This window comes from Sceloporus occidentalis, unplaced genomic scaffold, assembly GCF_023333645.1.
Source record: "Sceloporus occidentalis isolate IW3139 unplaced genomic scaffold, rSceOcc1.0.p SCAF_3, whole genome shotgun sequence".
In the NCBI taxonomy this organism is placed as follows: domain Eukaryota; kingdom Metazoa; phylum Chordata; class Lepidosauria; order Squamata; family Phrynosomatidae; genus Sceloporus; species Sceloporus occidentalis.
In genome coordinates, this window is record NW_028316983.1 from 143,703,232 (window position 1) to 143,730,998 (window position 27,767).

Genomic DNA, 27,767 nt, shown 5'->3' on the forward strand with positions numbered 1-27,767 from the left:
ACCAATCTCTCCCTCCCTCCCTCCCTCCCTCCCTTCCTTTCTTCCTTCCTTCCTTCCTTTCTTAGAAGGCCACCTATTCTAAACCATCCGCCCTGCAGCAATAATCAGGTTTGACACCACTTTATTAACCAATGCGCGGAGTTCTCGGACCGCAACGAACGACTACAGTCCCCAGAATCCCAGAGCATGGAGCCATGGTAGTTAAAGCGGTGTCAAACCGGATTGTTTCTGAAGTGCGGATGCAGCCTGGGTCTTAAAACTGGAAGGAGGGCCTCCAGGCGGTGAATCAAACGGGGCAATTGGAGGCCGCTTCCGCGGGAAAGGCTTTCCTTCGCGTCCTCCTCCTGCTGCCGCACTCTCTGGCCCTTGTCCTTGTTCGCCTTCAAGTCCTTTCCGACCCTAAGGAGACCCTATCCTGGAGTTTCTTTGGCCAGATTTGTTCAGAGGAGGTTTGCCATGGCCTTCCACTGAGGCTGAGAGAGTGTGACTTGCCCAAGGTCAGCCACTGGGTTTAATGGCTGAGCTGGGAGTCGAACCCTGGTCTCTAGAGTCATAAGTCAGAAACGACTTGAAGACACACAATAAGAGCAGCAAAAGGGGTGTCTCTCAAGGGAGTTTCTTAGCACGATTTGTTCAGAGAGGGTTTGTCCTTGCCTTCTTCCTCTTAAGCCCAAAGAAAGGAAGGAAGGAAGACAAGCACTGCATCTTTGGACTGTGGTGCTGAAGGAAAGTTCTACGGATACTAAGGCCAATGGAAAAGGCTGCATCCACACTGGGCCCACAACAAACTCCAGCTCCCAGAATTCCATAGCCTTGAGCCACAAAAGAGTTAAAGCGGTGCCAAACCGAGTTATTTTTCCAGTGTGTATGCAGTGCAAGAAGTCTCCCAAAACTAAACTCCCCTAGCATGGAGCGGTGGCAGTTCAAGTGGGGTCAAAGCGGATTATCCCTGTAGTGCGGAGGCAGCCTTAGGGTTTTGCCGAAATGGAAGCGGCACGTTCTTTCTGTCCACATTGGAAAACTGCGACACATTAGAAAATATAGCCTGGGGAGTGGTTTAGGTTTTGGCCCTGGACGCCGGGGCTTTTATCCCTGAAGCAACCCATGGTTGAAGCAAGCGATACTGGAACTGCCCTGGCCCCGTGCTATGGAATGCTGGGAAGTAGAGCGGAGCTCCGGGGTCGCAACCAACTATGCAAAGTACCATTCCCAGAATTCCATAGCATGGAAGCCGTGCCAGTGGTGCCAAATCGGAGTATTTCTGGAGTGTGGATGCAGCCTTGGGTGGGTACAGATTTCACCCGGCCGTGTCCTCTATTCTTTTGCAACCCCAGAAGAAGAAGAGGAAAAGGAGGAAGAAAAGGAGGAGGAGGAAGAAGAAGAAGAGGAGGTGGAGGAAGAGGGAGAATTAGGAGGAAGAAGAGAAGGAGGAAAAGGAGGAAGGCGAGGATAAGGAAGAGGAAGAGGAAAAGGAGAATGAGAAGGAAGAAGAAGGGGAGGAGAAGAAGAAGGAAGGAGAAGAAGAAGAGAATGAGGTGGAAGAAGGAGAAAGAGGAGGAGGAGGAAAAGGAAAAGGAAAAGGAAGAAGAGAATGAGATGGAAGAAGGAGAAAGAAGAAGAGGAGAGGAAAAAGGAAAAGGAAAAGGAAGAAGAGAATGAAGTGGAAGAAGAAGAGGAAGAAGAGGAGGAGGGGGAAGGAGGAGGGGAGGTTTTCCCTTTTCTTTCCAACCTGAGAGAAAGTCCTTGGGGCTCTGCGGGGGAGGGGGGTCTAGGGTTGGCGCCCAGCTCCCCTCCTTCGCCTCCCGATCCCTTTAAATCTCATTCAGCAAAGAGCAGAAGGAGGGTCCGCGGTGGAGGAGGAGGAGGAGGAGGAGGAGGAGGAGGAGGAGGAGGAGGAGGGCAAGGCCCGGCCGGTCGGTCTCGGTGCTGATAGGCTGTCGAGGCGGGCCCCTTCCCTCCCCCGATGCCGCCGCCCCCAGCCCCGGAGCCTCCCGCCCACCGCCCGGGCTGCCTTCCCCTCCATCCTCGGCCGGGAAGCGCCTCTTCCAAGCGGAGTGGGCGCAGCGGAGCAGCCACTCCGGAGTAGGAGGCCAGGGCTGATCCGGGGAGGGCCGGGGAGCTCCTTCATCGGCCCCCTTGGTCCTCCTCCTCTTCCTCCTGCTCCTGCTCCTGCTGCTGCTGCTGCTGCTGCTGGGGCCCGGCGCTTGTCATGCTGCCCAAAGCGGAGACGGAAGCCCTGGGACTGGGACACAGGCCGGGCAACATGCAAGGTAAGCAAGGGCACCGCTCGCTCGGGGCTGCATCCGCTCTGGACTCGGGAGTCGGCCTTGGTCCCCCAAAAGTTTGGCTGGGGAAGTTTGTGGGAGGCGCTGGCGGGCTTCCTTTCCTGGAGGCGTAGAAACGGATGCTCTGGCTTTCCTTGTTCCCTTTTCAAGGGAGGGATCGGGGAGGGGGTCGGCCTCTGGCTAACACAGGGATCTTCCTCAGGTGCCCAGGGAGAGGGGAGTTTCTTCCTTCCTCCTGGCATGGAACAGGAATGAGGGACTGAGGAAAGGATCCGCTGGAGATCGGGTGGAGGGGAGATCCTTCCCTGGGACGGCAGGATCGCCGCTCCCAGGGATCGGATCCAGGGAGGGGGTTTGCTATCGGGTGCCATCAAGTCGTTCCCGACTTCTGGCCACGCTAAGACCAAGCCGTTCTCCGGTTTTTCTCGGCATGTTTCTTCTTGCCGTGGCCGTCCTCTGAGGCTGAGAGAGTGTGACTTGTTCCCCTCGGTTGCGTGGCCGAGCGGGGATTCGAACCCAGAACAGACGCACTCGGGAGGATGGTCCTTTTAAAAGTCATAAAATAAAAACGAGGCGACACTTCCCAGAATTCCACAGCGTGGTGCCCCGGTAGTCAGAGTAGTAGTGTCAAACCGGATGATTTCTGCCGTGCGGATGCAGCCCTAGAGCGTCTCTGGCTCCGTTTGGAAATTGACCGCCAGATAGCGGGGAGGAGAAGAGATTCCCCAGCAAGATCCACAGCATTCCAGATTCTGGAATCCTCAATCCGGATCCTTGACACGGTCTTAATCCGGATTAAACCTCGTTGGAAGGGCTTTATAAAGGGCGACGCCTCTCTATCTTGGCGCCTCGGTTTTCTTTCTTATCATTGAGCTTTCCTTTTCAGTTCCACTGACCGAGGTCCAAAACACACTGCAGCAATTGCGACTGCTATTAATGCTAGGGAATTCTGGGAACTGTGGTTCTGAGAGACGTTGAGCCTTCTCTGTCAGAGAGCTCTGGTGCCACGATGAAAGACCGTTCCCAAGATTCCCAAATCTTGAACCAGGGCATTGGAAGCAGCCTGAAACCGGATTATTTCTGTCATGTGTGTGTGTTGGTCCTGAGACCCTTTGAGGAGAGGCTGCGATCCTTAGTGGGATCGCTCCCCCAGATCGGTTTGTTCCCAGACTTCATGGGGTGACATCTAGGATGAATGGCCCAAAGTCTCCGAAATGCGAAGTGTCCATGAAACCTTCCTTCATTTCTGCATTGAAAACCGTGTTCTCTCAACTCTCAACTCTGTGCCATCATATCTATTTCTCTTTCCATGCTTCAACTAACGCTCATGCAGTGCTAGAAATCTGCGAAGCCAAGGAATGAATGGCAGGGGCAGGATCCTTATTGGGGAGGGCAATGGTGGCCTCAACGCTGACACCTCCCCAATCTATTCAATTCCATTTCTTTTTTAAAGGGAGACCGAAGTCAGAGGAGGAAGGGATGGGAGGCTGAGGGAAGTTTTCTATCTCAAAGGGGGGGGGGGGGGGGGGATAACTTTACCTCTGGAAACATGGTGTCGATCTGAAGGGAAGCAGCGCAACACACCCGGATCAGAGATCTCTGGGTGCGTGGTGTTGTTCGCCTCCAGATCGTTCCCGATTGATGGCGGGGGTTTCCTTGGTATGTCTTCAGAGCCTGAGGCTGAGAGAGTGTGACTTGTCCCAGTGGAGGATCCGTGGCCGAGGCAGGATTCGAACCCTGGTCCAGCCACTGGACCATACTGGCTCCTGTTGCAGAGAGAGATCGGGGTTCAAATCCCGGCTGGGTCCTGGAAACCCACTGACTTTGGGCTCTCCGACTCTCAAGGGAAGGAAGGGCAAATCCTTTGAAGAAAACCCTGAAAGGTCGCCTGAAGTCGGAAACGACTGGAAAGCATGCCACAACCTTACTTCCGACTAGTGTTTTCCTCACATCATCATCATCATCATCATCATCATCATCAAGGTTTAGGATTGCCCTGCGATCCTTAAAGAAGGCGCCTCAGTTTGTGCAGTGGGATCCAGAAGATCCCCGGTTAGATCCCAGAACTGCATAAAAAAGCCTCCTGTCTCTAACCGGGAAAGATCAGGACGACAGTATTGTCCAGTGGTTTGATCAAGCACAAGACAGCCATTTCTGGACCCAGTCGTCCCAGGCTTTTCCTTTTCCTGAAGGGCTCACGTCAAGGGGACTCCTTCTGACAGCGGATCCCAAACTTGGGTCCTCCAAGTGCTTTGGACCTCAGCTCCATTCAGGACTCTGGAGGAGGATCCAAGTGCGAACTGAATCTGGAGGATCCTCAAATGCGGGGAACACAGCCCTGAATGGAGGAGCCCTTTCCCCCCACTTTTTAAAATATATCGTTTTGAAATGGGAAATCGCGTTTCTTAAGTCTCCTTCTCTCCGCTGGCCAGAGGAGAAGTCTGGTTTTAATTTAAAGATAGATAGATGGATGGATAGATAGATAGATAGATAGACAGACAGACAGACAGACAGACAGACAGACAGACAGATATCTCATTGAGGCCTCTCTGGTTCCCAAAGTTGGGTCTCCAATGGTCGGTAAAAGTTCCCAAGCGCTCGCCTCGACAACTTTTAAAGTCTGGTTTCGATTCGGGACGATTTCCTCAGACTAGAAAGAAAGAAAGAAAGAAAGAAAGAAAGAAAGAGTTGGATAGATAGATAGATAGATAGATAGATAGATAGATAGATAGATAGATAGCAGGCGAAGGGAGGGAGGGAGCAGCGCTTAATTAAAATGGTGCGATGGAGTTGCGCGAAGGAAAAAAGGCGGGCTTTTCTGTCCCTCCTTGGTCTTTCTGCTGAGGGGGCTCTTTTTTCAATTGGGGCTAAAAAGGGGGTTCCTCCATCTCTGCCCCCCACATTCCCACCCCCATTTTCCCACCCCATTCTTGTCCAGGAATAATCTAGTCCTCCGCTTTTTGGGGGGAACAGAAGTTGGCTTTCTCTCTTCCTGGGACCAAGTTTTTCCTTTTGGGAACAGTACGCCTTTTCGCCTCAGGCAGCCTTTTTGGGTGGAAAGGGGAGGTTTGTTTCATTTTTGTGAGGAGGTAGATAGACCATTAAGAGGCAGGTTTTGTCCTATTTTATTTGTGTCAGGTATCGTTTCCTACCATCACTACCATGCCCCCATTTGGGGGGATTTGCTGGGAATTTTTCGCCCCCCTCTGCTATTTCATTTCATTTCATTTCATTTTATTTTATTCTATTTTTATATGACTGAGTTGGTGGGGTTTCTTTCTTGGAGGGGAACCGAGGGAAGTTTCTGCAAGCCTTCCCTCAGAAAAGACCAAAACTAAAGCCGTCTCTGGTTTTAACTGTTAAACTTTGGAAGGAAATTACCTCAGAAGAAGAAAAAGTCTTGGAAAATCCAAGGAGGGCTCTTCACCTGAGCGATTTAGGCAAAGAAAAACGACGTTTTGTTAGGGAATATATAGGGAATATAGAGAAATTTGAGGGATATATGGACTCTTTCTAGCTTTCTTAATTTCTGAAACTTTGCTTCTCGGCTCCTGCTCTTTTCTCTTTAATATTTTTTTATTGAAATTTATTATATACTCTTTGGAAGTTTGAAATGGAAATGTGGAAAATATGTGTGTGTGTCCCCCCACAAAAAAAAAATTTGGTGGCTCCTTTTAATTTTGGAAACTGAAGCAAAAGTGCCTATCTTTACTTCAGCCACCATCATGTCTGTCTTCTTCTGCTCTTTGAAATCTCCTCAACGAAATGTGCGTTTTTAATCATGCCAAATAAAATGAACATGTATGTATGTAATATATATATATATGCACATTTTTTTAGCATGACTAAAAATGCCAATTCCAAAGAGCAGAAGACAGACCTGGTGGCTGAAGTTAAAAAGAAAGGAACTGTTGCCTCACTTTCCAAAGTTAGAAGGAACCAACACCATTTTTTTTTGGGGGGGGGGGGATATATTTTAAACATTTCCCTAACCTCCATTTCAAACTTCCAAAGAGCAGGAGCCGAAAAGCAAAGCCTCCTAACAGTTTCAGAAATTAAGAAAGAAAGAAAGAAAGAAAGAAAGAAAGAAAGAAAGAAAGAGTTCATATATATATATATATATATATATATATATATAATAGGAAAGACAAATTTGGGGATATATGAACTCTTTCTTTCACACACACACACACACACACACACACACACATATATATATATATATATATATATATATATATATATATATATAATAGGAGAGACATATTTGGGGATATATGAACTCTTTTTTTCATATATATATATATATATATATATATATATATATATATGATAAATGAGGACATTTTTCTTCCACTGAATAAGCAACTGGAGGCATCTCAGGCTGCAGCTCCCTGTAAAGGTTTACTTGGAAATATGTTGCCTTTGAATGGGGTTTGCTTCTGAGTAAACGTTTAAGAGGAAGGAGTTGGAAAGACAGTATTTTAGGGGGAAAGGTTTTATTGGGTTAAGAACAAAGCAAACTGGGGGGAGACAGTCTCAAGAGTGCTGTTTTGCGGAGTGGATCTGTTCGATTTCATTCCCATAAATTCAACCTGAAAAGAGCATCCAGAGACATAGCCATAGTCTGGACTATCAGCATGCCCCTTTGAGACTTAACTGTTGTGGAAGAAGTTGTAGCATAAACATTTTGTGCACAAGCTTATACTACAACTTCTCCTGCACAGTTTAGTCTCAAAGGTGCTGCAAGGTTCCCCTTGCAGACTGGAAAGAGAAGTTGTTTGCCTTGCGTAGTCTTGGAGCTTCACTTTCTAGTACATATCTAAGTTATTGTCTGGTGTTGCTGACCATTAAAAATAAAGTCCTTTCCACTTTGGGTATGCAAAGGGAGACTGTGAGTAAAAACTGTGCCTTTTTGTCCTGGAACTGAGTTTTCCAGCAGAGAACCTATTATGAATCAGAGATGACTTGGTGAAAGCATTTCCCTGCATTCTCACTGAGTGCCCCTCCTTTCCTTCTTCTTTTCAGTGTCTCAGTTTAAGATGGTGAATTATTCCTACGATGAAGATCTGGAAGAACTGTGTCCAGTATGTGGGGATAAAGTCTCTGGATATCACTATGGACTCCTGACTTGTGAAAGTTGCAAGGTTTGCTTGTCACACTTCTTGACTCTTTTGGTGGAGGTGGGATATTGGGGGCATGTTCAAAGTTTCTTCTTGTAATGCTGAAGTTTTGTAAGGAGTAGGAAAGCTCTCTGTTTTAAACAAGAGGAAGAAAAACACTTTGGGATGTTCTGGTTAGGGCTGTGATATTTACTGCCTTTAAATATTTGGTTGCCGTGAAGTGATGTAGTTGTTGAGGGGCTTACGTTCCTCGCTGTCCTCAATATTGATTTTAGTTGATTTATGTACATTGAGCATTATTGTTCCTGTATCTTGTCCCTGATAAATTTGAGGGCAACGTTATTGAAGGCAACTGTTTCTAGCTTCTCATCTTTCAGGATGCAAATGTAAATTTCCCTGGTCATTCTTCTTATGCTTTTGCAACACAAACACACACACAAACACACACGAGTTTTCTGTCAGTATTTATTAGGAGGGTGATCAAGTGGAAATCAATGCAATGATTTCAAAACATCATACATCACTATGAAGAATCTCTTTGTGCACGCGTTTTATTTTGATGCAGATGTGCCCCAGGGGTCAAAAATTATAAATACATTCAAAATCATAGGCCGGTCCCATACTGTCAGGGAGTAAATATCAACCATCTCATTTGATTTGAAGATAAAATTGAAAGAGTGTAAAAGTATGAAAGAACAGTATTTTCTGAATGAAATGCACTAGTGATGTGGTGATTAAAATATATCCAAAGCATATTATTGCGTAGCTCTTTCGAAGCAATAGAATTGAAAGCGTTTAGTTGGATGAGCTGCAGACAATTTTAGCACTGTCTAGAAACTTAATACTAATAGTAGATGACCCCCGTGAATGTTTACTCAGTTCATTCCAGTACATACAGCGCAATCCTTTGTATATCTACCTGGAAATAAGTCCCTTTGTGTTAAATGGAACAATTCCAGGATAACTGTCCATATATAAGGTTACACCATTACTCCTCAAGTAAGTGTGCATAGTTTTTCTATATGTTGTCATAAGGATTCATGAGAATGAACACATCTGCGCTGTATAATACAATATGTTTTTTTAATTATCATTATGCAAGAAAAAATAGTAACTTATCTAGCAAACCAGTGTAAAAAGCAGTATAGTGGGCCTTGGTATCTTCTGGGGTTTGGTTCCAGGACCCCCATGGATCCTAAAAGTTGTGGATGCTCAAGTCCTATTCAATATAGTGGCATAGTAAAATGATGCCCCTTATATACAATGGGGGAAAAATCAAGGTTTGCTTTTGGGAATTTATATATTATAAAAAATATTTTCAAGCCCTGGATGCTTAAATCTGTGGATAAAGAGTCCATTGTTATGGATGGCCAACTGTACCATTCTATAAAGAAATGAACATTTAGACTGTAAGCCTGAGGGATTGTCTTATTAAAAAAGATTGTATGTACGGCGCTGTGTAAATTTACAGCGCTATATAAATAAAGCTTAATGATAATAACAACAACACTTAGGTACAGTCTCAGCCGCAAGGAGTGTACACTTTAAATTTAGCTAGTGCTCAAAGAGGAGACATCAAAGAGAAGAAGAGTGGGAGGCGAGGTCAACAAAAATGGGGCAGCCAGGTACAGATGGACAGAGGAAGAATGAACACACATTTTCCATTGGGTATTTTTTTTAAAGAACCAATAAAACTGTGTTCATGATGTAATACATTTGTTGGGCTTCATAAAATAGTCACCATACTTCTTTTTGTTGATTTTACAAGTAGTTTAACTTTGTTTCATTTCACGCTGAGAAAATAAGGCATCACATCCAAATGGGCACAGTCATCTGGGCATGCGGGATATTTCTCTTGCATCTTCTGAAAGCTTTTATTTTTTGATAAATAAAATAAATATGCATCCATCCCCTAAAAAATGCCCGTGAAGAAATAACTGGAAATCATCTTGTAAAGATTATAGACTAGGAATAGGATGTGGATGCCTCACCACCAGCATCTAGGCTGTTTCAATATCAATAGAGACTAGCCTCAGAGAATATTTTGTCTTTTGGTCTGTTCAGGGTTGTTTTTCCCTAAGAATTTTAGAAGGAAACCAAACACTTTGTGAGTGTCCAGTTGGCACCATGCGCATGGAGAAATGTGCCTGGCAATGGTTTTTGGAATGCAAAATAATAATAATACTAAATAAATAAATAAAATAACATAAAAGCTTGAAAACAAAATGGGTGTGTCTTTGAGATCTATTTTTTTTAAAAAACAGGGATTCTTTAAACGGACGGTCCAGAACAACAAAAGGTACACTTGTATAGAAAATCAAAGCTGCCAGATTGATAAAACTCAAAGGAAGCGTTGTCCTTACTGTCGGTTTCAGAAATGTCTAAGTGTCGGGATGAAGTTGGAAGGTAAGGCCTAACTAATGCCACTGTCTCCATAATGTACATCACAGCCTCAGTCCTACTTGCAATAAACCCACTGAAATTATGAACTCATTAGTTTCAACTCATAAAAGTCCCATCAATTTCAGTGGATCTATTCTAAGTAGGACTATACCTGACTGAAGGCAAAATGTTTTTAAAATTCTAAGTTTTTTTAATGTACATTATTATTTATACTTTCAGTTATTGAAATTGCTGCCATTTGTTGCTGTATTCCATGATTATGACCCATGAGGTTGGCCAAACTCATGGAGCTTATGGAAACACTCCCTGCTCCCAATCCCTTATAACATTTAGTTTATTTATTTGTTTGTTTGTTTATTCATGGGATTTATATCCTGCCTTTTGTCCAAGATGGGATTCTGTGATATTTGAAAGCTACATTAAATGTACATCATGTGCCAGCAGGTTACAAGTATAATTCTCCGATTACAGCATGCTAGAAGAAGGCAGAGCAGTTGCGCTAAACATAAATACTTGAACAAAATAAAATTGATTCTCTTAAATACCGAATTAAATCAAGAATAGATATAATAAATTGAGTGGAGGTGATGATAACCATTCCTACAGCAACCATGCTGGCTTTATCTAAGTGCATGAAATACAAAACGGTATTAGAGATCGGTATGTTTCTCATGCATAACTGGACATTCTCAGTTATCAGTTGAATCCGCTGTGAAAGGGGAGTGAGCAATTGTGCAATTGAGCTAATCATTGATGAAACAGTCATTGGAAGTATGACAAACATGTCACAGTTTTATTTTTGTTCTCTGTTCTGGAAGAGCTCAATTTATATTTTTATATTTTTATTTTAAAATAACAAAGAAAAAAAATTAAAAAATCTTGGACTGGATTTCAGATTTTACTAAATGAAACAGCTATGCTACATATTATACTACTTGACAGAACATACAAGATCCTGAATTCTTGCTTTCCTAGACAACTCTTAGCACTGAAGTTTGAGTACATAGCCAGTGGCCACTTTTTAAAAGTCACAGAAGCAGGCTAAGAATTGCATCCCCTTGCATTCTTTTACTCCTAGCAAATTACCATTTGAATGGCTGGGAATCTATTATTCATTGGACCCCAGAAACAAAGTAGCACAAAACAGAAATTCAGGGACACATTATTATTATTTTTATTTTTAACCCCTCCCCTCCCACAAATAACCCTTGCTATCACAAAACTCTTGGTAACACTTTGCAAGGAAATGGCCCCAAAGAAGTGTCCATTGTGTTTTAACACTTGCTAGTGATGTGACTCCACATTTACCATATTTTGTGCAATACTTTATCTGGCAGTCTGTACTTTTTTCCCCTCAATTAGATCATAGTTTTCAGGGAATGCTGTACATAATTTTTGATTGGTTTTCAGAGTTTCAGGTACAAGTGATGGACTATTAACCTGGTTAGATGTATGTCCCCAACATTGGTTTTATTTGTGGTGGATTCCACAGTTGACTTTCAATATGTAGTGTCATTTTTCTGTTCACTGACATTTAACAAAACCATTCTACACATAAATATTGGGGAGGAAAGACCACTGAAGTCAATATAATTTATTTCTACATAAACTTAGGGTTGCACACTACATGATTTTGCCTTTTATCAGGGTTGTAGAAGTGGGTTAGACTCAAATACAATATTGTAATAACTGCAATCAATAGATTCATAATACAAAGGCTGATTTGATTAATTGGGGGGAAACCAATTTTGCCTGATTGTTTGTATTTGAAGCTATCTTGGTTCTAGTATAGATGTCTTGTGTTTCCCATCTTAACATGAGGAGGTAGCTTATATTCACTTAATTGTAAGCTATCACATACGTTTTAAGTATCTCAAAAAGACACCAGTATCAATGTATTTTTAAATAATATGCCAGTTTATATAAATGTGTTTTTAAGTTAGTCTTATTGTCTTATGTAAAGATCACAACAAAAAACTGGAAAGCACATATTCACAGTAGAAGAATAGAAGGAGTCAATTCCCATGTGCTGTGTGATGGTCCTAAAACTTTTAATTTCAATGTGTTTCAGCATTTTTACCAACTGGCCTTCTTCAGGGCCTTTTATAAAATAGACAGAAACAGATTTACTATAACTGTGGTATTGAAACAACCCATAAACTACCTATAAAACATATTTTTTTAAAAAATTAAATAGTTTCTATTATACATATAAATATATGCAAATCAAATATCCAAAACTTCTAGAGTTGCAGTCTTCCCCCTCAATCAAAGTGGACCTTCTAAGTAATACACAGCATTACATTACACAGCACATAGGACTTCATCTCTTCTTAATCTTCTCCTTGTGTGTAGATCTATATACAGTACCTGCCTAAATACCCTGAAGGCACCAAGCTAAGCAAGAACAGTTGAGGTTATTATTTGGGTGGGGAACCAGCTAGGATTACCACATGCTGTAGTCTGTATTTTAGGGGGAGGCAATGGCAAACCACCTCTGAGTATTCCTTGTGAAAACCCTATGAAATGAATGGCATCATCATAAATCAATGGGTGACTTAAAGGCGTGCGTACACACACACACACACACAAACACACACAGAGTACATCATAACATAGTGTCTCAGCAAACTGCTTATCCCACCTATTTCTACAAAAAGGCACTTAAACCAGTATTGTTTTTAAATCCATAGAACAACTGAAGCCAAAACTGTGTTCTGTAGATATAACAGAATGGAAATCAAAGTTATATTATGACATGCACATTTAAGAAACTGCATTCCCCAATAGCAATAGCAAGAGCAACTACATTTCTATACCGCTTATCAGTGCACTTAAGCATTCCCTAAGCAGTTTACAAAGTGTAAGCTAATCACCCCCAACTATCTGGATACTCATTTTAGTGACCTCAGAAGGATGCAAGCCTGAGTCGAGCTTGAGCCCTTTCGCTGGTATTGAACTCACAACCTTATGGTTTGTGAGTGAGTGGCTGCAGTACAGGCATTTAACCATTGCACCAGCAGGGCAATGTGGTTGTAGGGACAAGGAGATGTACAGAAAAAAACTATGCTGAAACCTCTCTTGCTGCCCACACCTCTTCTGCTAATTCATCCCTCAAGGTCATTTCCCACCCCTGGACCCTTCAGACATGCTTCCTTCTTCAAACCACCACTTGTTGAAGGAAAAAATTTGCAAGGGAGAACCACATGGTGGGGGTGAAGGATCAGTCTATAGATGCTTCCCACAAAGCCTCCCTGCCCTTGCACAAGGTCAGGGAGACTTTGTAGGGGAAAATCTACAGACTAATTCTTCACTTTCACCAAGTGGTTCTCTTTTGTTTTCCTTTTTAAACTAGGACCTTTGCAGAGCCTTCTACAAACAACCCACACTTAGAATTCAAGCATTTTGGGACCGAAACTGGTTCTGTTTCCCAGAAATGAAAAGAGCTCCCAGTCCAGCCACAGAAAAATGTGTCCCTGATTGTGTCCAACTTTCTTAAGATCTATAGTACCATTTGAGGGGAGATGTCATTTTGTTGCAGTAATCCGTGTCATTTTACTGAAAAATCTAACAGAATCAGTAGGAAACCCTGATCTACCTTTTGCCAGTCTAGTTCCATCATCCAGTTTTAGACCTTCTTAGATTATTGATTAATTGTTGTTTTTTTAACATTATGAGTCACATAAAAATAGGTTAAAATGTGTTCATTGAATTCAACATCAGTTTCTTTTTGGACATCTTTGACAACCTAATTTATTTTACAGAAATGTTAGAAAGAAAAGCTACTGTCCTATGATGCCTGCAAAGTATTTCTATGTATACCTGTTGAAATGTCACATTTTCTCTTCCCATTGCAATTCATTAAAGTGACTGCTGCTCTCAAGGCCACACAAACTTTGAGACTGTTGCATTTGGAAGAATTTAGACACATTAGACTTTTGGGGCTACAACTTCCAGATTACTCAACCTCAGCCAAAACGGGCAATTATCATGCTGTCTGGGGGATTCTGGGAGTTGTGGTCCAAAAACTGAATTTTCCCAAGCTCTGGTTTTAGAGGGGACAAAGGGCTGAAGTAAGAAAGGGAACCCAGAAAATTCAGGTGTAAACAAAACAAAGTTGCAGTTGTACCTTTCAGTACCATTTCCCAATCAAATACTTACTTACATGCTTATTGCACTGGCTACAGTTGTGCTACAATAATTGATGGAAGAATTCACTTTGTATTTTTATAACTTACCTGTGACAGTCCTGAAAATATATCTAAACTGGAGATAGTTTAGTTCATTGGGAAGATGAATGCACCTGATTTTACAAAACTTGCAACAATCAGAGATTGACCAACATTATTTAATTACATTACAACAGTCTAAAAAGGAATGGTGTGTAACTGTAGTTGGTTAGTAAATTGTCCCAGACAGTTTAATTTCTTATAGTAAGGCACTATTGTGGTGTTTCTCATAATACTTTTTTTTCAGTGGTTAAATATTGTCTTATTATCCCTCTCTTGTTGCCCCAGAACCCACTTCCCTTTCGTTATCAGCAGAACAGGAAGAATCATGTGCTCTTATAATCAGAAATGCTCATGACATTTATATGCGTGTTTCTTCTATGGTGATACATGATCTTAAATCCGACTTCATAAATTACAGTTTAGGCAGAAATCATTAATTGTTAACACATCTTTATGATAATGTATGGCTTTCTGTGTACCTAGAAACATCTAATACATTTTTAATGGCAGGCTAATCCTTAAGATAAAAGCTTAGGAACGTCACCTCCAGCCATCGCAGCATGTCACCAAGCTGTCAAAGGCCCTTCTTCCTATCTAATTGCCAGTGGGAAGGATAGGCAGAGTGAGACCTGCTCGCTGCTGCTTTCAAAATATGCTTTTGCGACACATTGCTCCGACTGAGACCAACTGAACTGTTGGCGGGGGAGCACTTCTGTGACTCCTTTCCAAGCTCCATTGTATTATGAGCTGAGGGGCATTAACTGTTGCATTTTCAGAGACACCTGGCTGTCTGTGACTTATCTGGAAATGTTTCCAGAAGCTGGGGTAGTGGGGGTGAGGAGAAAAAACAAAGTATTCCTGGAATGTTTGTGGCCCACAATTAAGGGGAACGAATGGAGTTGTTGTTATGTGCCTTCAAGTTATCTCCAACTAATAGCAACCCTGTCCTGAGTTTTTCTCAGTGGGATTTGTTCTGAGGGATTTGCCATTTCCTTCATCTGAGGCTGAGTGAATGTGATGTCTAGGCTCACCCAATGGGTTTCCATGGCTCAGCAGGGATTCAAACTCTGCTCTCCAGGAGTGCAGCACTCAAACATCTATACAACACTGCCTTTCAGCTAATAGTGTTATAGGTGTTTTATTTCCTCATCAGGAAGATCTGTAAACTTCTTATTTTCAGTTACAAGAACCAGAACTTACAAAGCCATTTAAGACAGTACCATTTCAACAGTATGAATTCAGCAACAAAACAAGATCATGAAGTTTTATTAAATGCAGTGCTTAAAAATGTTGGACATGGCAAGCCATCCCACATTAAGCACTTTGGGGTCCTCTTGACATTGGCAAGAGGTTAATGGTTTTCTTGGACTAGACTTAATGGGTAGTTTAGTGTGGTGAACATTTACAGGATTATGTCCAGGCATTTCTCTCTCTCCTGTCTCTGAGAGAGAAAATATATTTGGATCAAATCAAATAACAGGAAAGATGGTAATAAGTTAATAAAATACCATTTCATTCTAATAGTTCCTCACAGAATACTATTCTATTGTATATGTAATGTTACAATAATTATATTAGTTTCTGAAAGGATTTGTGTGTAAATATGCACAAATATACATACCCTAGCAACGAAATGACTAAAAGAACAAGAAAAAATGCTTCATGCTGAAATAACCACATAATGGTAGATGTAATCAGGCTGGTAGCTGATAGATTGTTTCCTCTCTAGTCACCCATCAAACTTCAGATAGAGCCAAAGAAGGGTGTTAGTATATAAGCAGTTAGTGTATAGGCAGGTATATACAGAGGGAAGCACTGTAGATAGAGCCTAGGGAAAACTGGGAGCCATTGCATTTAGTATAAAATGGGTGTAATGATCGTAACACTCAGTCCGAGTAAATAGCCTTGTCATGATGGTACAGAGTAACTGTAGTTTCTGATCTGCTTCCATTGCATTACTAAGAATTACCAGGATATGGATCACTTAAGTCAGGCAGGGAAGTAGCTAGAGCATTAGCCTGAGCTGGTAGAGCTGTTCCATCATGTGAAGGTTACCCTAACTAAAAAGATAGACCAATGAATACTCCCCAAGCACTGACCCTGTTTATTCAAAAGGAGCTACTAGTCCAGGGAAGTGAGAGCTGGTGAGTGAGGTGTAGTGGTTAGGGTGCTGTACTGGCATTTGGAAATGCAGTTTCTAGTCTTTGCTGAGCCTTGAAGCTTAACTGGTATTCTTCAATCAGTCATTCGTTTGCAGTCTGACTGAGCTCATGTGGTTGTTTTGAAGACAAAGTGAGGGGAAGAGCCATGCAAAATGCTTTGACCCCACTCAAAATAGGACATAAATGTAAAAAAATAAATAAATTAGGAGATTGCTATCTTAAAAATAAAAATTTACAAATGAATATCCATTTGTTTCACAACCGCAGGTTTAACACGTGTCTTTTTGTTTGTTTGTTACCTCCACTTCCAACAGCTGTGAGAGCTGACCGAATGCGTGGGGGTCGAAACAAGTTTGGACCAATGTACAAGAGAGACAGGGCACTGAAGCAGCAGAAGAAGGCTCTCATCCGAGCAAATGGACTCAAGTTGGAAGCCATGACTCAGGTAATCCAAGCGATGCCCACTGACCTAACCATCTCCTCGGCCATCCAGAATATTCATTCTGTCTCCAAAGGCCTACCTCTCAACCATACCGCCTTGCCTCCTGCGGACTATGACCGGAGTCCCTTTGTCACCTCTCCCATTAGCATGACCATGCCACCACATGGCAGCATCCAAGGTTACCAGACCTACGGTCACTTTCCAAGCCGTGCTATCAAGTCTGAGTACCCTGATCCTTACACTAGCTCCCCAGAGTCCATCATGGGCTATTCTTACATGGATGGTTACCATCAGACAAGCTCTCCGGCAAGTATTCCTCATCTGATCTTGGAACTCTTGAAGTGTGAACCAGATGAGCCACAGGTCCAGGCAAAGATCATGGCATACTTACAGCAGGAACAAGCCAATCGAAGCAAACATGAAAAGCTCAATACCTTTGGGCTGATGTGTAAAATGGCTGACCAAACCCTCTTCTCGATTGTTGAGTGGGCCAGGAGTAGCATTTTCTTCAGAGAACTTAAGGTACGTCATACAGTTATTTTAATATGATGTGAACATGAACTCAGGCTTTATAGTCAGAATGCATATTTTGTTCATTTGCCCAGGGCAGCTTATAACCACTGACCGTTCTTTAATCAAAAGTCACTGTCATATCACAAGAATGAAAAGGGAACCTGTCCTGCTAGTCATCTGTGCAGCACAGAATAGTGTGTGGCATGTGCGTGTGCATGTGTGTGTGTGAGAGAGAGAGTTGTACATGTTCAATGCTAACCCCTCTTGTAGATCTGCTACTATATGCCTTGAAATAGAGGGGCATTCTTTTGTTCAATGTCCCATTTAGTGAGATTACAGGAGCTCCGCAACAACTTGTAGATATTATATATTTAATGGATGAAGAGAGTATTATATTGTACTCCACATGTGTAGTTTATGCATGACAGAAGAGTAGCTGGTAAAGGGAAGGGTGTATCAGGATGAAATGTGCCTTTATCAAACAAAAAACCTGATGGTGTGTCATAGCCCTTGCAAAAACATTCCTTTCTAGACTGTTAAAGCAGCATGTCCCTGGGTTGGCTACTAAAATGTATGCCTAGATCCTGTCTGTGGGGGCTTGGGGTTGGGTTGGGTGGGGTAATTAGGCCCAGGTGTAGTGGAGGACACTATCCAGGTACTAGCATTAAAGTAAAATTCAAGTGCTAATACATTTAGCTTCTCTACATTGTACTGGCAGAAGGCACTATCTTGTCCTTTGTCTTGGGCAGCAAAATATGTTGTGCCAGTCCTGCAAAGCTGACGTATGTCTAATGATGAGTTCAGAAGTGAATTCACTGCAACAAAATCATGGAAGGAAGATTTAAAGGTTCTAGGTATTTCTGGCCTGTAGAAATAACATGGGATGGGATGGAGACAGTTTGAGGAATGTCAGAATTTAAATAGTGAAAGCATTTTTTCTGCATTCCACTGAGGACAGGACAAGGAACCAATGGTTTAAACAAGGAGAAGGCAGGAGGACCAGTTGTGTGAACCACTCATCCATGGAAGTGAGTGACACAATAGGATGTGGAATATTCCTTCTGAGAAAGTTTCAGTGAAAGTTGTAAAAGTATCTGCTAGATCTCCTGAACATGTAATACCATCTGATCCTGGATGAAGGTCTCAAAGTGATCCTTTTGACTCTCAAAGACTTCAATTTCAAAAATGTGGACTAGGCAGCACTTGGGAATTAGACACAGTGAGAAGTGTAGCTGTGCTGACTAAAATCTCTTCTTCTACACAAATATGAACGGTACAGGAGTCCTGTCCCTGTTTACTGCCACCACTATTCGATTTTCTTCTGGTTTGCTGTTGATGGAATACAGGCGAATCACTGTAATCCATTTTTGTCACTTCATGCCATCTTGTCTCTTCCTGAACATCCAGCAGGTACTCAAGGAAATGTTGCTTCAATCTATAAATACAGTAGCTGTCAACTCTGGTTACGGGAAGGAAGTTGAGCTCCCTTCTGCGTTTACTGTTGTAGAATTTCTCATGGAACCTAAATCCTTCTGTATTATGTAGTATTGCTGAAAGAAAGGGTTCTTTTCCAGCAAAATCTCACTGTAGAGAATAGCCTTTCCAAATGTCATACCAACTTTTATTACTACATCTAAAGGATGAGAAGCTATGAGAGAAAGCAGGACAGCAGGCTGCAGGTTTTCAGGAGCATTATTAACACATAGTCTCAAGGCACAATATATAACAATTTTGGCAGGGATAAGAACACCTTTGTTGTTGTCAGAAGTAGGATGTCAAATTGCTGGTGAACCCAAGCTGTGCTGCCTAGAGTTCCATGGGGGGAAAGGTGGATATAAATTAAATGAATGAATAGGACCTACATTTCTGCTGCAAAATCCATAATTTCTGAATTGCTTCAGTTCAAGATACTAGCCATGTCTTTCTCATGTTAGTCCATTCCATTTTACCATTTTCCATTGGTAAACACTATTCTCTAGACAATGAACATGCTCATTTGGAACATCTGGGAAGAATTTGTTGGAATACCGTAACACTCAATTAACCACAACTTCCCATAGAGCATTTACTGCCACAGCTCCTACATTGTGGAATAGTTTACTGGAAGAGATCCATCTTATTACCACTTTAGATGCCTTTAAGAAGGCACTTAAGACGGATCTCTTCCGCTGGGCTTATCCACCGGAATAGTATAAGAGACTATGCTTAAGGCTCCACCCTGATTATGATTGTATAATTATTTAATGATCGGATATTTTAAGGAACTAATAGGAACCTGTAATTCAGTATTAGTATTTTATAGATTGTTTTTCTGGATTGTATTGTATTATTTTAATGATGTAATCCTGCTTCAATCCTTGGGAGAGGAGGAAAATATAAATTATTATTATTATTATTATTATTATTATTATTATTATTACTACTACTACTACTGAGGTGTCTGAGGTTCCACTAAGTGTGCTGATTCTGTTCTCTTGTGTTGTGTGTGAATAGGTCATTCTGACCACATAATGATCCATGCTTAGCAAATTCATTCTTCATCATTATATAGAAAAATCCACTGAAAGTCTGGTTTCAAGAGGACTACTGAAAAGAAGGTTAAATTAAAGGATTCCCTTTATTTCAGTGGGTCTTAAACATACAGTACAAGGTAATATGAATATTCTAGCAAATGTTTAGCTGAACTGCCTATGAAGGGCGTAGATGTGAACATGAAATTCCGCAGTGTACCTAAATCCATTTTGCAAAGCCATGTCATGTGCAAAGGATGGCAGTTTTATTTAATGTGAACAGTGAAAAAATGAATTGTAGGCTCTATCTTACTTTATGACCATTGTCTTGCCTCACTGTAAACACTAGATACATGATCCCAACATAATCAATGTAAAATGAAAAGCCAGGAGGCAGTTTTCTGGAGGAGCACAAATCTATTCCAATGAATGTGAGCTGTGTATGTGTGTTACTTCACTCTTTTATATCTCTGGTATGCTTCAAAGAGGCTCATGAAAATACTTGTGGATTATGTCCTTACTGCTCTTGGAACACTTTTCAGTCAGGAGATGTTGTGCTAATGAAACCTTTTTGCTCATGGTTGTTCATCAGATGAACAGGGGACAATAGTTGCATGAAACAATGTTGCTTCTGTATCCAATGTTGCTTGTGTATCCAACTTGTAAGAACATTTCTCTGGAAACAAAATGTTGGATTAGATGTGATATGTTTCTGGTATCATGTTATCATTTTTGTTATCATGTCTCATTTCTCTCAAGCTTGAAACTCAAACATGTTGAAATAGAGGTATTTCACAGATAAAAGTAAATTCAGAAAAGGTGTGTGTGTGTGTGTGTGTGTGTGTGTGTGTGTGTGTGTGTGTGTGTGTGTGTGAAATATGTAGAAGTAAAATTAGGTGATTGACAACTTGGTCCAAAACTGGGAGAAGATATTTGATCTCCAAATGATCAACTGAGAGACAAAATAAGTAATGATAATGATGCTCATTTTTAGGTACTACTTTCACTATGGGATGAGGAAAGTGTGATGTCATTGGCTTTGCTGGCTGGGATGATGGGAGTTATAGTCCAAAAACATTTCCTGTGTATGCTTTTCCTTTAAAAAAAATACAGCATATATATTCTAGTGTACAGCTGGAAGAGTTCTCTGAAGTGGCTGATACACTTTTTAACAAACCAAGAAAAATAGTTCTTGCCCTCAGGCTTACAGTTGTTAAAGCATACACTAACACAGAGACAAGTAGAAAAAACACAAAGTTCAGGAGCAAGTTATTAATATGTTGTGGTCCATCTAACATACGCAGTTTGTATGCGACATAACCTATGGCATTAACTGCTCATATTATTCGAAAGAGGCAACTGTGGCAATGCAGCAGCCAGCAGAAGCTATATCTGCATGGCAATCCCTGAAAACTATTTATTCTTCATAACAGAATTGATAAAAGAATAACTGTTGAGTTTTCAACAGTTTCAAATAATACGTAATACATTTCAAATAATACAAGGAACAATAACGCTGATAGACAACTGTGTGTGTACATGTCTATCTGTATGATTATTCAGCATTATTTTCATCCTAGATGCATTTTACATGCTTCTATTTATTTATGCAATGCCTAGTGAAAACGTTTTTTTTTTTAAATTTACTCAATCATTTAAAGGTGTTCTTTTTTAAAAAGAATTTTTATGACACACTTTTACTACTTACTGTTATTTGCTTGGTTTTATAATGTGTGTGTTTAAAAAATATTTTGTCTTGTTGGCATATCTGAAAAGCAGCTAACAAATGTTTCACACAAATAAGATGGCAATTCATAGCATAGTATAGTAGTAAGTTTTCAAAAGATAAGTTTTCTCTCAAGGAAGATATAGGACTGTACAACTATCACTGGCTAGAATATCAGCAGGGAACCTGTATTTGTATAGAAATTGAAGTTAATCTGATGAGAACGTAGAGATAGGGATGCTTTGTCTCTTGCCTTTTCCACATTACATTAGCGCCTCTACTTGGATTCACCTAACAAGATATAAAATCACATCACGACATGCCAGGGAATGGCTATAAATATATTATCAAGTTCACCAGTGTGGCACTAGCTCATACTAATGTCGTATACCTTGTCCAAAAAGATAGTCTCCACTCAGTTATACCTAGGATTGGCTCTGTTCTCTTTTCTGTCACACATTAATGAGGCTCATGGATGGCATGAATGCAGATGTGCACAAATGTGGTGACCAGCGAACATTTTAGGTTTTCATGGAATCATTTGGGTAAACTATGAGTCTCATAGTTACTCATCCAAATGGTGAGACTTTTGCAATACATCCTTACCTAATCAGAAATGTGAATAGAAGCAAGCATGGCAAAATACTTCTCACTTCTTGGAAGAATTTTCTGGGCTTGAGGACTTACCTGATAAATTGGCTAGGAGGCAATTTCACTGAAAAGAGTCAAGCATACATCTAAGTTAACATGAGCAGGCTCAGAGGGCAAGGCTTCTGACTAAACCTGCCTTGCTTCTTTGGTAGAGGAAAGGTTTCTTTCATAATCTGTTGCTAAATAAAAATCTTGGATCAGGGACATTTAATGATGGCTTTAGAAAAAAGAGCATTAAGGTAACAATAAACACAGGAAATATACATGAATAAAGTGTTCTGAAAACTCAGGCAACAAGTCTTTAACGAACTATAAATACCACCTCAGCTAGGTCACTATTATTAGCAAAGGTTGAACAAAAGAAGATGTCCTGAAATAGATATGGCGGTGGCCCGAGTAAGGGATGGTATGAAATGTCTTGTTTAACCTTACGCAGATATTGTTGCCATAGCATAGGAAATGGTTTTTAGCTGGCTCATGAGTTCTGTAGGGGGATGAAGGATGTTTCCATGTTGTCGCTTTGCCAAGGAAATTCCTTAACAGGCCTGTTTGCTAAACAGAGGAAATATCAGCCTACAAGGGTGTCAGATTTGAAGGCAACATCAATCTTTGTTCTGTCACTGGCTGCTGTCAGTTGGGTCTGTTGGCTTTCATGGGACTTGGTATATTCCTGTCTGGCAGATTCTGGGAAGTGTAGTGCAAAAAGTAGACTTTCCAAGCTCTGGCAATAGCTCACATTTACATAGCACTACATATGGATTCAGAGTCAGTGGTATAAAATTGTGAATTTTTCAAGTAATCATAATAGATCGTGGTCTTGTATCCTTTTATCACATTTTCCTCCCATTTAGGAACATATCTATGCATGCATCTTCTTTAAAGAAGCAAATTTGACATAATAATATATAAGACAAATGCCTTTAGGCACGTGTAGAGTGCCTTCCCTTCCCTGTTGAGCAATTGCTGCCTGTCACACCCATTGAGGCTTCTTGTAGGTTTTTGGTCATCCCAGTACAGGGCATGCTGAGACATAAATGTTATTTGTGTAGCAAAATTTTGCATTCAAATTTGTTTGGATATTCAGCCATGCTTTGCACAAGAAGCTGTTTGTTTCTCTCGCCTGTTTAATTAGAAACAATGTCCCAGTGGGCTAATCTCTACTAACCTAACCCTAATTCCAATCTGATCACTCAAAAAAAAAAGAAAAAAGATGCAGAACATCCCAGCAGGGTGATAAAGCTTTCCTGTGTTCCAATAATAAAGCTTCTCCTTTCTATCCCAGCAATTTCCAGTTCCTTTGTGGCTGGACAGCTTTTGAAGACCAACTCACTCCTAAGCAGGCAACCTGCAAAGATTGGTGAGCGGATCGGAAACAGATGTTCACCAGGCTATACAATTTGTTGTCGCTGTCAATATTATGTGGCACTTTTCCCAACGGAAATTGTTTGTGGACAGAAAAGAATGTAACAGTGGGGGCAAAAAGGGGGGGATCATGTCACCAAAGTTTTATATTTCTTTTATATTGTATTTGCTCTTGGAACACTTTGCAGTCAGGAGGTGTTGTGCTTATGAAACCTTTTTGCTCACGATTGATCATCAGATGAACAGGGGACAATAGTTGCATGGAACAATGTTTTTAAGATAAATGTTTTTAAGATAAAAGTATTACTTAGATTACTTAAAATCTAGAATGCAGTGCAGATAGACAATGCAGTGTTATTTGGCATTTGGCATTTATTTTCCCAGATTTATTTCTACATTTGCCCAGTTCCCTCTGTTTTCAGAATTATTATGAAATAATTTCACCCAACAGTTCTAAGCAAACTGATAGGGTTTTCATAAAATTATATTTGTGTTGCTGATGTTTAAATTATTTCCTTTTAATCCATTGACCAGGATAATAACCTGATTTGTTCCTGGATTCATGTGTACATTAGAGAAATAAATTCAATTTGCTTATGAGTGTTAAAGATATCCCTAAAAATTAATCAATATATTTAGCTGTAGAGCAGATGCAGAAAACTGTGCTCAAAAAACCTGACATCCATTTTTATATCCACAAAGATAATTTTGGAAATGAGAAAATTAATAGGATTGATAAGGGAAGTTCTAGGTATAAACCTCATTTCACATTCAGAATCCTGTTGTTATTGTTATTCTGTCATCCCTAAGTGGAATTTTTGGATTATATCTAATTGAAGTAAAAAGAAAAAGAAAAAAAGAATACACGATATTAAATCCAAGATCTCTGCCTAATTCAGTGGCTGATTTGATTATAAAACAGAGCATCTGAGAACATCAACAACCTTGCTCCAGTGAATGCAGTGGATATTAACATATTGTTATGTTTGAATATTGTCATGTTTCAGAACCTAACAACAGGTTTTAAAAACATTTAATTATAGTTCCAAAGCACAGGCTTGAATAAAATAATGTTAAAGCCAACAAAAAATACTTTGATGCATTTCTGTTTCTTTAAAAAGAGTTGTAAAAGGATTTATTTAAAAGGGGTAAACTAGTAATGCCTATGCTATGATATAAATTACCTTAGGCTAGATACCTTGAGCCATATAATTTCTTTTTAGTCAGGTTTAATATTATTATTTTATTATTATTAACCTTTATTTATGAAGCGCTGTAAATTTACACAGCGCTGTACATGCAATCTTTTTAGTTAGACGGTTCCCTGCCCTCAGGCTTACAATCTAAAAAGACATGACACAGAAGGAGAAGGGAGTGGTGACGGGAAAGGGTAAGAGGTCCAGCAGTTCCTCTCTACCTCCGAGGCCTGGACCAAGGCAGATGGACTGGAGGGAGGGCTTGGCTCCAAAATGGAAGGTTAATCATTATCCAGGGAAAATACATACTCACAAGTAGGATAATACATATACAGTACATAGCAATACAGGATATATAGTTTAACGTGGCTTAAATTTAATATAGGACACTTGAAAGGCAATGAAAAAATTGATTTGCTGTGTGTGTGTGTCTTGAAATTCCACATCATTCATTTCTGAAGGTTCATTGGGTTTCCAGAAACCTTTATAATGTTGGACATAATCTCAAGACATATTGTTAACAGTAAATGGTGGTTTCATTAAACGATTTCCTTTAGACAGCCAGTTCCCTGCTTCACTTTCTGTTTTCATTTGTGGTAAGAATAGAATAAATAAACACACACTGCTTGTATAACAGAGACTGCGCTTTTGAAGGCATATACTTCTGAGTGTGTAAATGTGGCCTGAAAGAAATATAAGACTGACTTCCCTCAAACCGTGATTTGCAAATTCAGATCCATCCTTGGGGAATATATACTTTCTGCCCCTTCCTCTTTTCTTCCAAGAGGACACCCCCCCCCTTTTTAGTAGTAGCCATGGTTGATGAGTTTATATATGTTGACACTAACCATGGTTGATACCAACCAGTATCTCTCTCATCTATATATGCTTGTAAATCTATTTTAAGCCATTACTTCAAAATCTTGTTTAGAAGGGAAACTGTGATTATCGCTAATGTGCATGTAGGTGGGTATGATGCAGCCCACCAGCTGTTGTTGCACTGCAGTTCCCAGCAGCCCTAACCAGCTTAGCCAATGGTAAGGAATGTTGGAGACTACACCATAGCAATATCAGGAGAGCTGTACTTACCCTCAGCTACTCTGTGTGTATGTGCCTTCAAGTCACCTATCAACTTATGGTGACCCCATGAATTTTATAGGGTTTTCTTAGACTCAGATGTGTTTTCACCAGTTCTTTCCTCTGAAACACAGCCTATAGCATCTGGTATTCATTGGAGGTCTCCCATCCAAGTACTAACCAGACCTGACCCTGCTTAGCTTCCAAGAGCAGACAACATCTCTGATGGTTAGTGATGCCAAGGTTAGAATAAAAGCAATTTTCTCACACAGTGGGTGAAGGGACTAGGGTAAAGGAGTGTTAAGTTGTCATTCCCAGCACTGACTCTTTATTTATTTATTTATGGATCATAGTTTGCAGGGAAGCCCGGCTGCCCAATTTCCCAGGCCGGCCAATTTGCAAGGCACCGTGGGGTGGCTGGAGCTTTCCTGTGATCGGCCCCAGTGCCTTGCCTTCCCAGGCTGCACCAGGGCCCCAGGAACAGCCAGGATTGACAGTGTTGGCCATCAGGAGGTGCAAATTCTAGCCCCAATTGCGAACAACAATTCCCAGCATGGCCTGGGAGCCGGAGGTGGCTGAGGATTGGCCCAGATGGGCCAGTGGGGGATGGGACTTCCAGCTGTAAGACTTGCTGGGTAGGGCCTATTTAAGGCCATGTGGCCCAGCCGGAGTCACCATTTGACCTCAGATCTCCCCACTCTCCTACCCACGCTGCCTTGGGGTGCAACTGTGGGCAGTGCTGTCACAACATTTTTGGGTGGCATATGGTCTTGGATCTGGTGGGCATGGCTATCAGTGCTGTGGAGCACTGGTTATTGAGAGTCCCAATGGAGGTGCCAATGTGCCAATGTTGGGGTGTACCCCTAATTCAGCATCCCCCAGTGACTAGGGGCAGGGAGCCACAGAGGCACTTTGTCACCCCAGGGCTCAGCCATGACCAAGCAATCATCGATCAACAGTTGGGTTATTGCATGTCTGGGATGCTCATGTACTATTATCACAATATTGCCACAACTGCAGTGACAACACTGGGTGACCTTATGTGTTAGAATGTGTTGCTTGGGACAATATAAAATATTATATTCAAGATCTGGATAATCTGATCTCGAGCTGGAATTTGAGGAGGAACACACTTTTTCTTTTCTTTTTTTAAACTACTGTACAGTCAGCCCTTCTTATACACTGATTTTTTATACATGGATTCAAGCATCCACGGTTTGAAAATGTTCAAAAAAAGTATAAATTTCAAATATCAAACCTTGATTTTCCATTTTTTATAAGGGACACCATTTTGCTATGTCATTATATTCAATGGGACTTGAGCAAACACGGATTTTGTTATACACAGGGGATCTTGGAACCAAAGCCCAGCGTATAACAAGGGCCCACTGTACTGTTCTCTCTTATGCTAAAGCTATACATGACATGGTATGGGTTAAGTTGAATCATACTGATTTCCAACCCCCCAAAAAGTGTGTAGAGTTTTCAACTACTGCATTCTCACTATTCCATAGCACTGAATCATGGCAGTTAAAGTAGTATCAATCTACATTATTTCTGCTGTCCAGATGCAGCCATACTCACTGTTTGACTGTTTCAACATGAAATAATAGAATCATCTAGCAACTTTGAAACTGACAGAGAGAAATAAATTGCTAGAATAAGCTTTTATTGGCTGTAGAAAGTGAACAGTTATTAAAGAGCTTGAACTAAAAGTGAGGACTTGTAGAATATTCTCCCCTCATGATTGAGTAATATCAGCTCAGGTAAGAGGGAGGTGGCTTTAAGGCTTTCATTGCCTAACCTCACAAGAGCTTCAAATCAAAACGTTTGAAGAGGTGAACATCATCTTAAAGATGGATTTACACAGTTGGGTTTATTGAAGGGTCTGTTTTTATTCTGTTCATGAAAGATTTCCAAATCTATTTCAATTTTGTGAATATTCCTACAATGCCTTTTGGATTATGTGAGCATACATGAACAGCTTGGCTGCCCACTAAAGTTACAGTTATGGCACAAATTAATCATAAGGGCACAAACAACTCACCATTCATTTCAACTAGGTGAACAACTGATTCCCCTTGA

The 27,767-nt window shown here is 41.0% G+C and overlaps 1 protein-coding gene across 1 annotated transcript in view; it reads left to right on the plus strand.

The window, feature by feature from the left end:
- The first annotated feature begins 2,166 nt into the window (after positions 1-2,166).
- LOC149316912 (nuclear receptor subfamily 5 group A member 2) overlaps positions 2,167-27,767 on the plus strand; it is a 120,383-nt gene continuing 94,782 nt past the window's right edge. The window contains exons 1-4 of the mRNA XM_089518778.1: positions 2,167-2,270; positions 7,314-7,432; positions 9,673-9,814; positions 16,520-17,169. Of these exons, the coding sequence (XP_089374904.1) occupies positions 2,210-2,270; positions 7,314-7,432; positions 9,673-9,814; positions 16,520-17,169 (972 nt within the window). The 5' untranslated portion in view covers positions 2,167-2,209. The remainder of the gene's footprint in view (positions 2,271-7,313; positions 7,433-9,672; positions 9,815-16,519; positions 17,170-27,767) is intronic.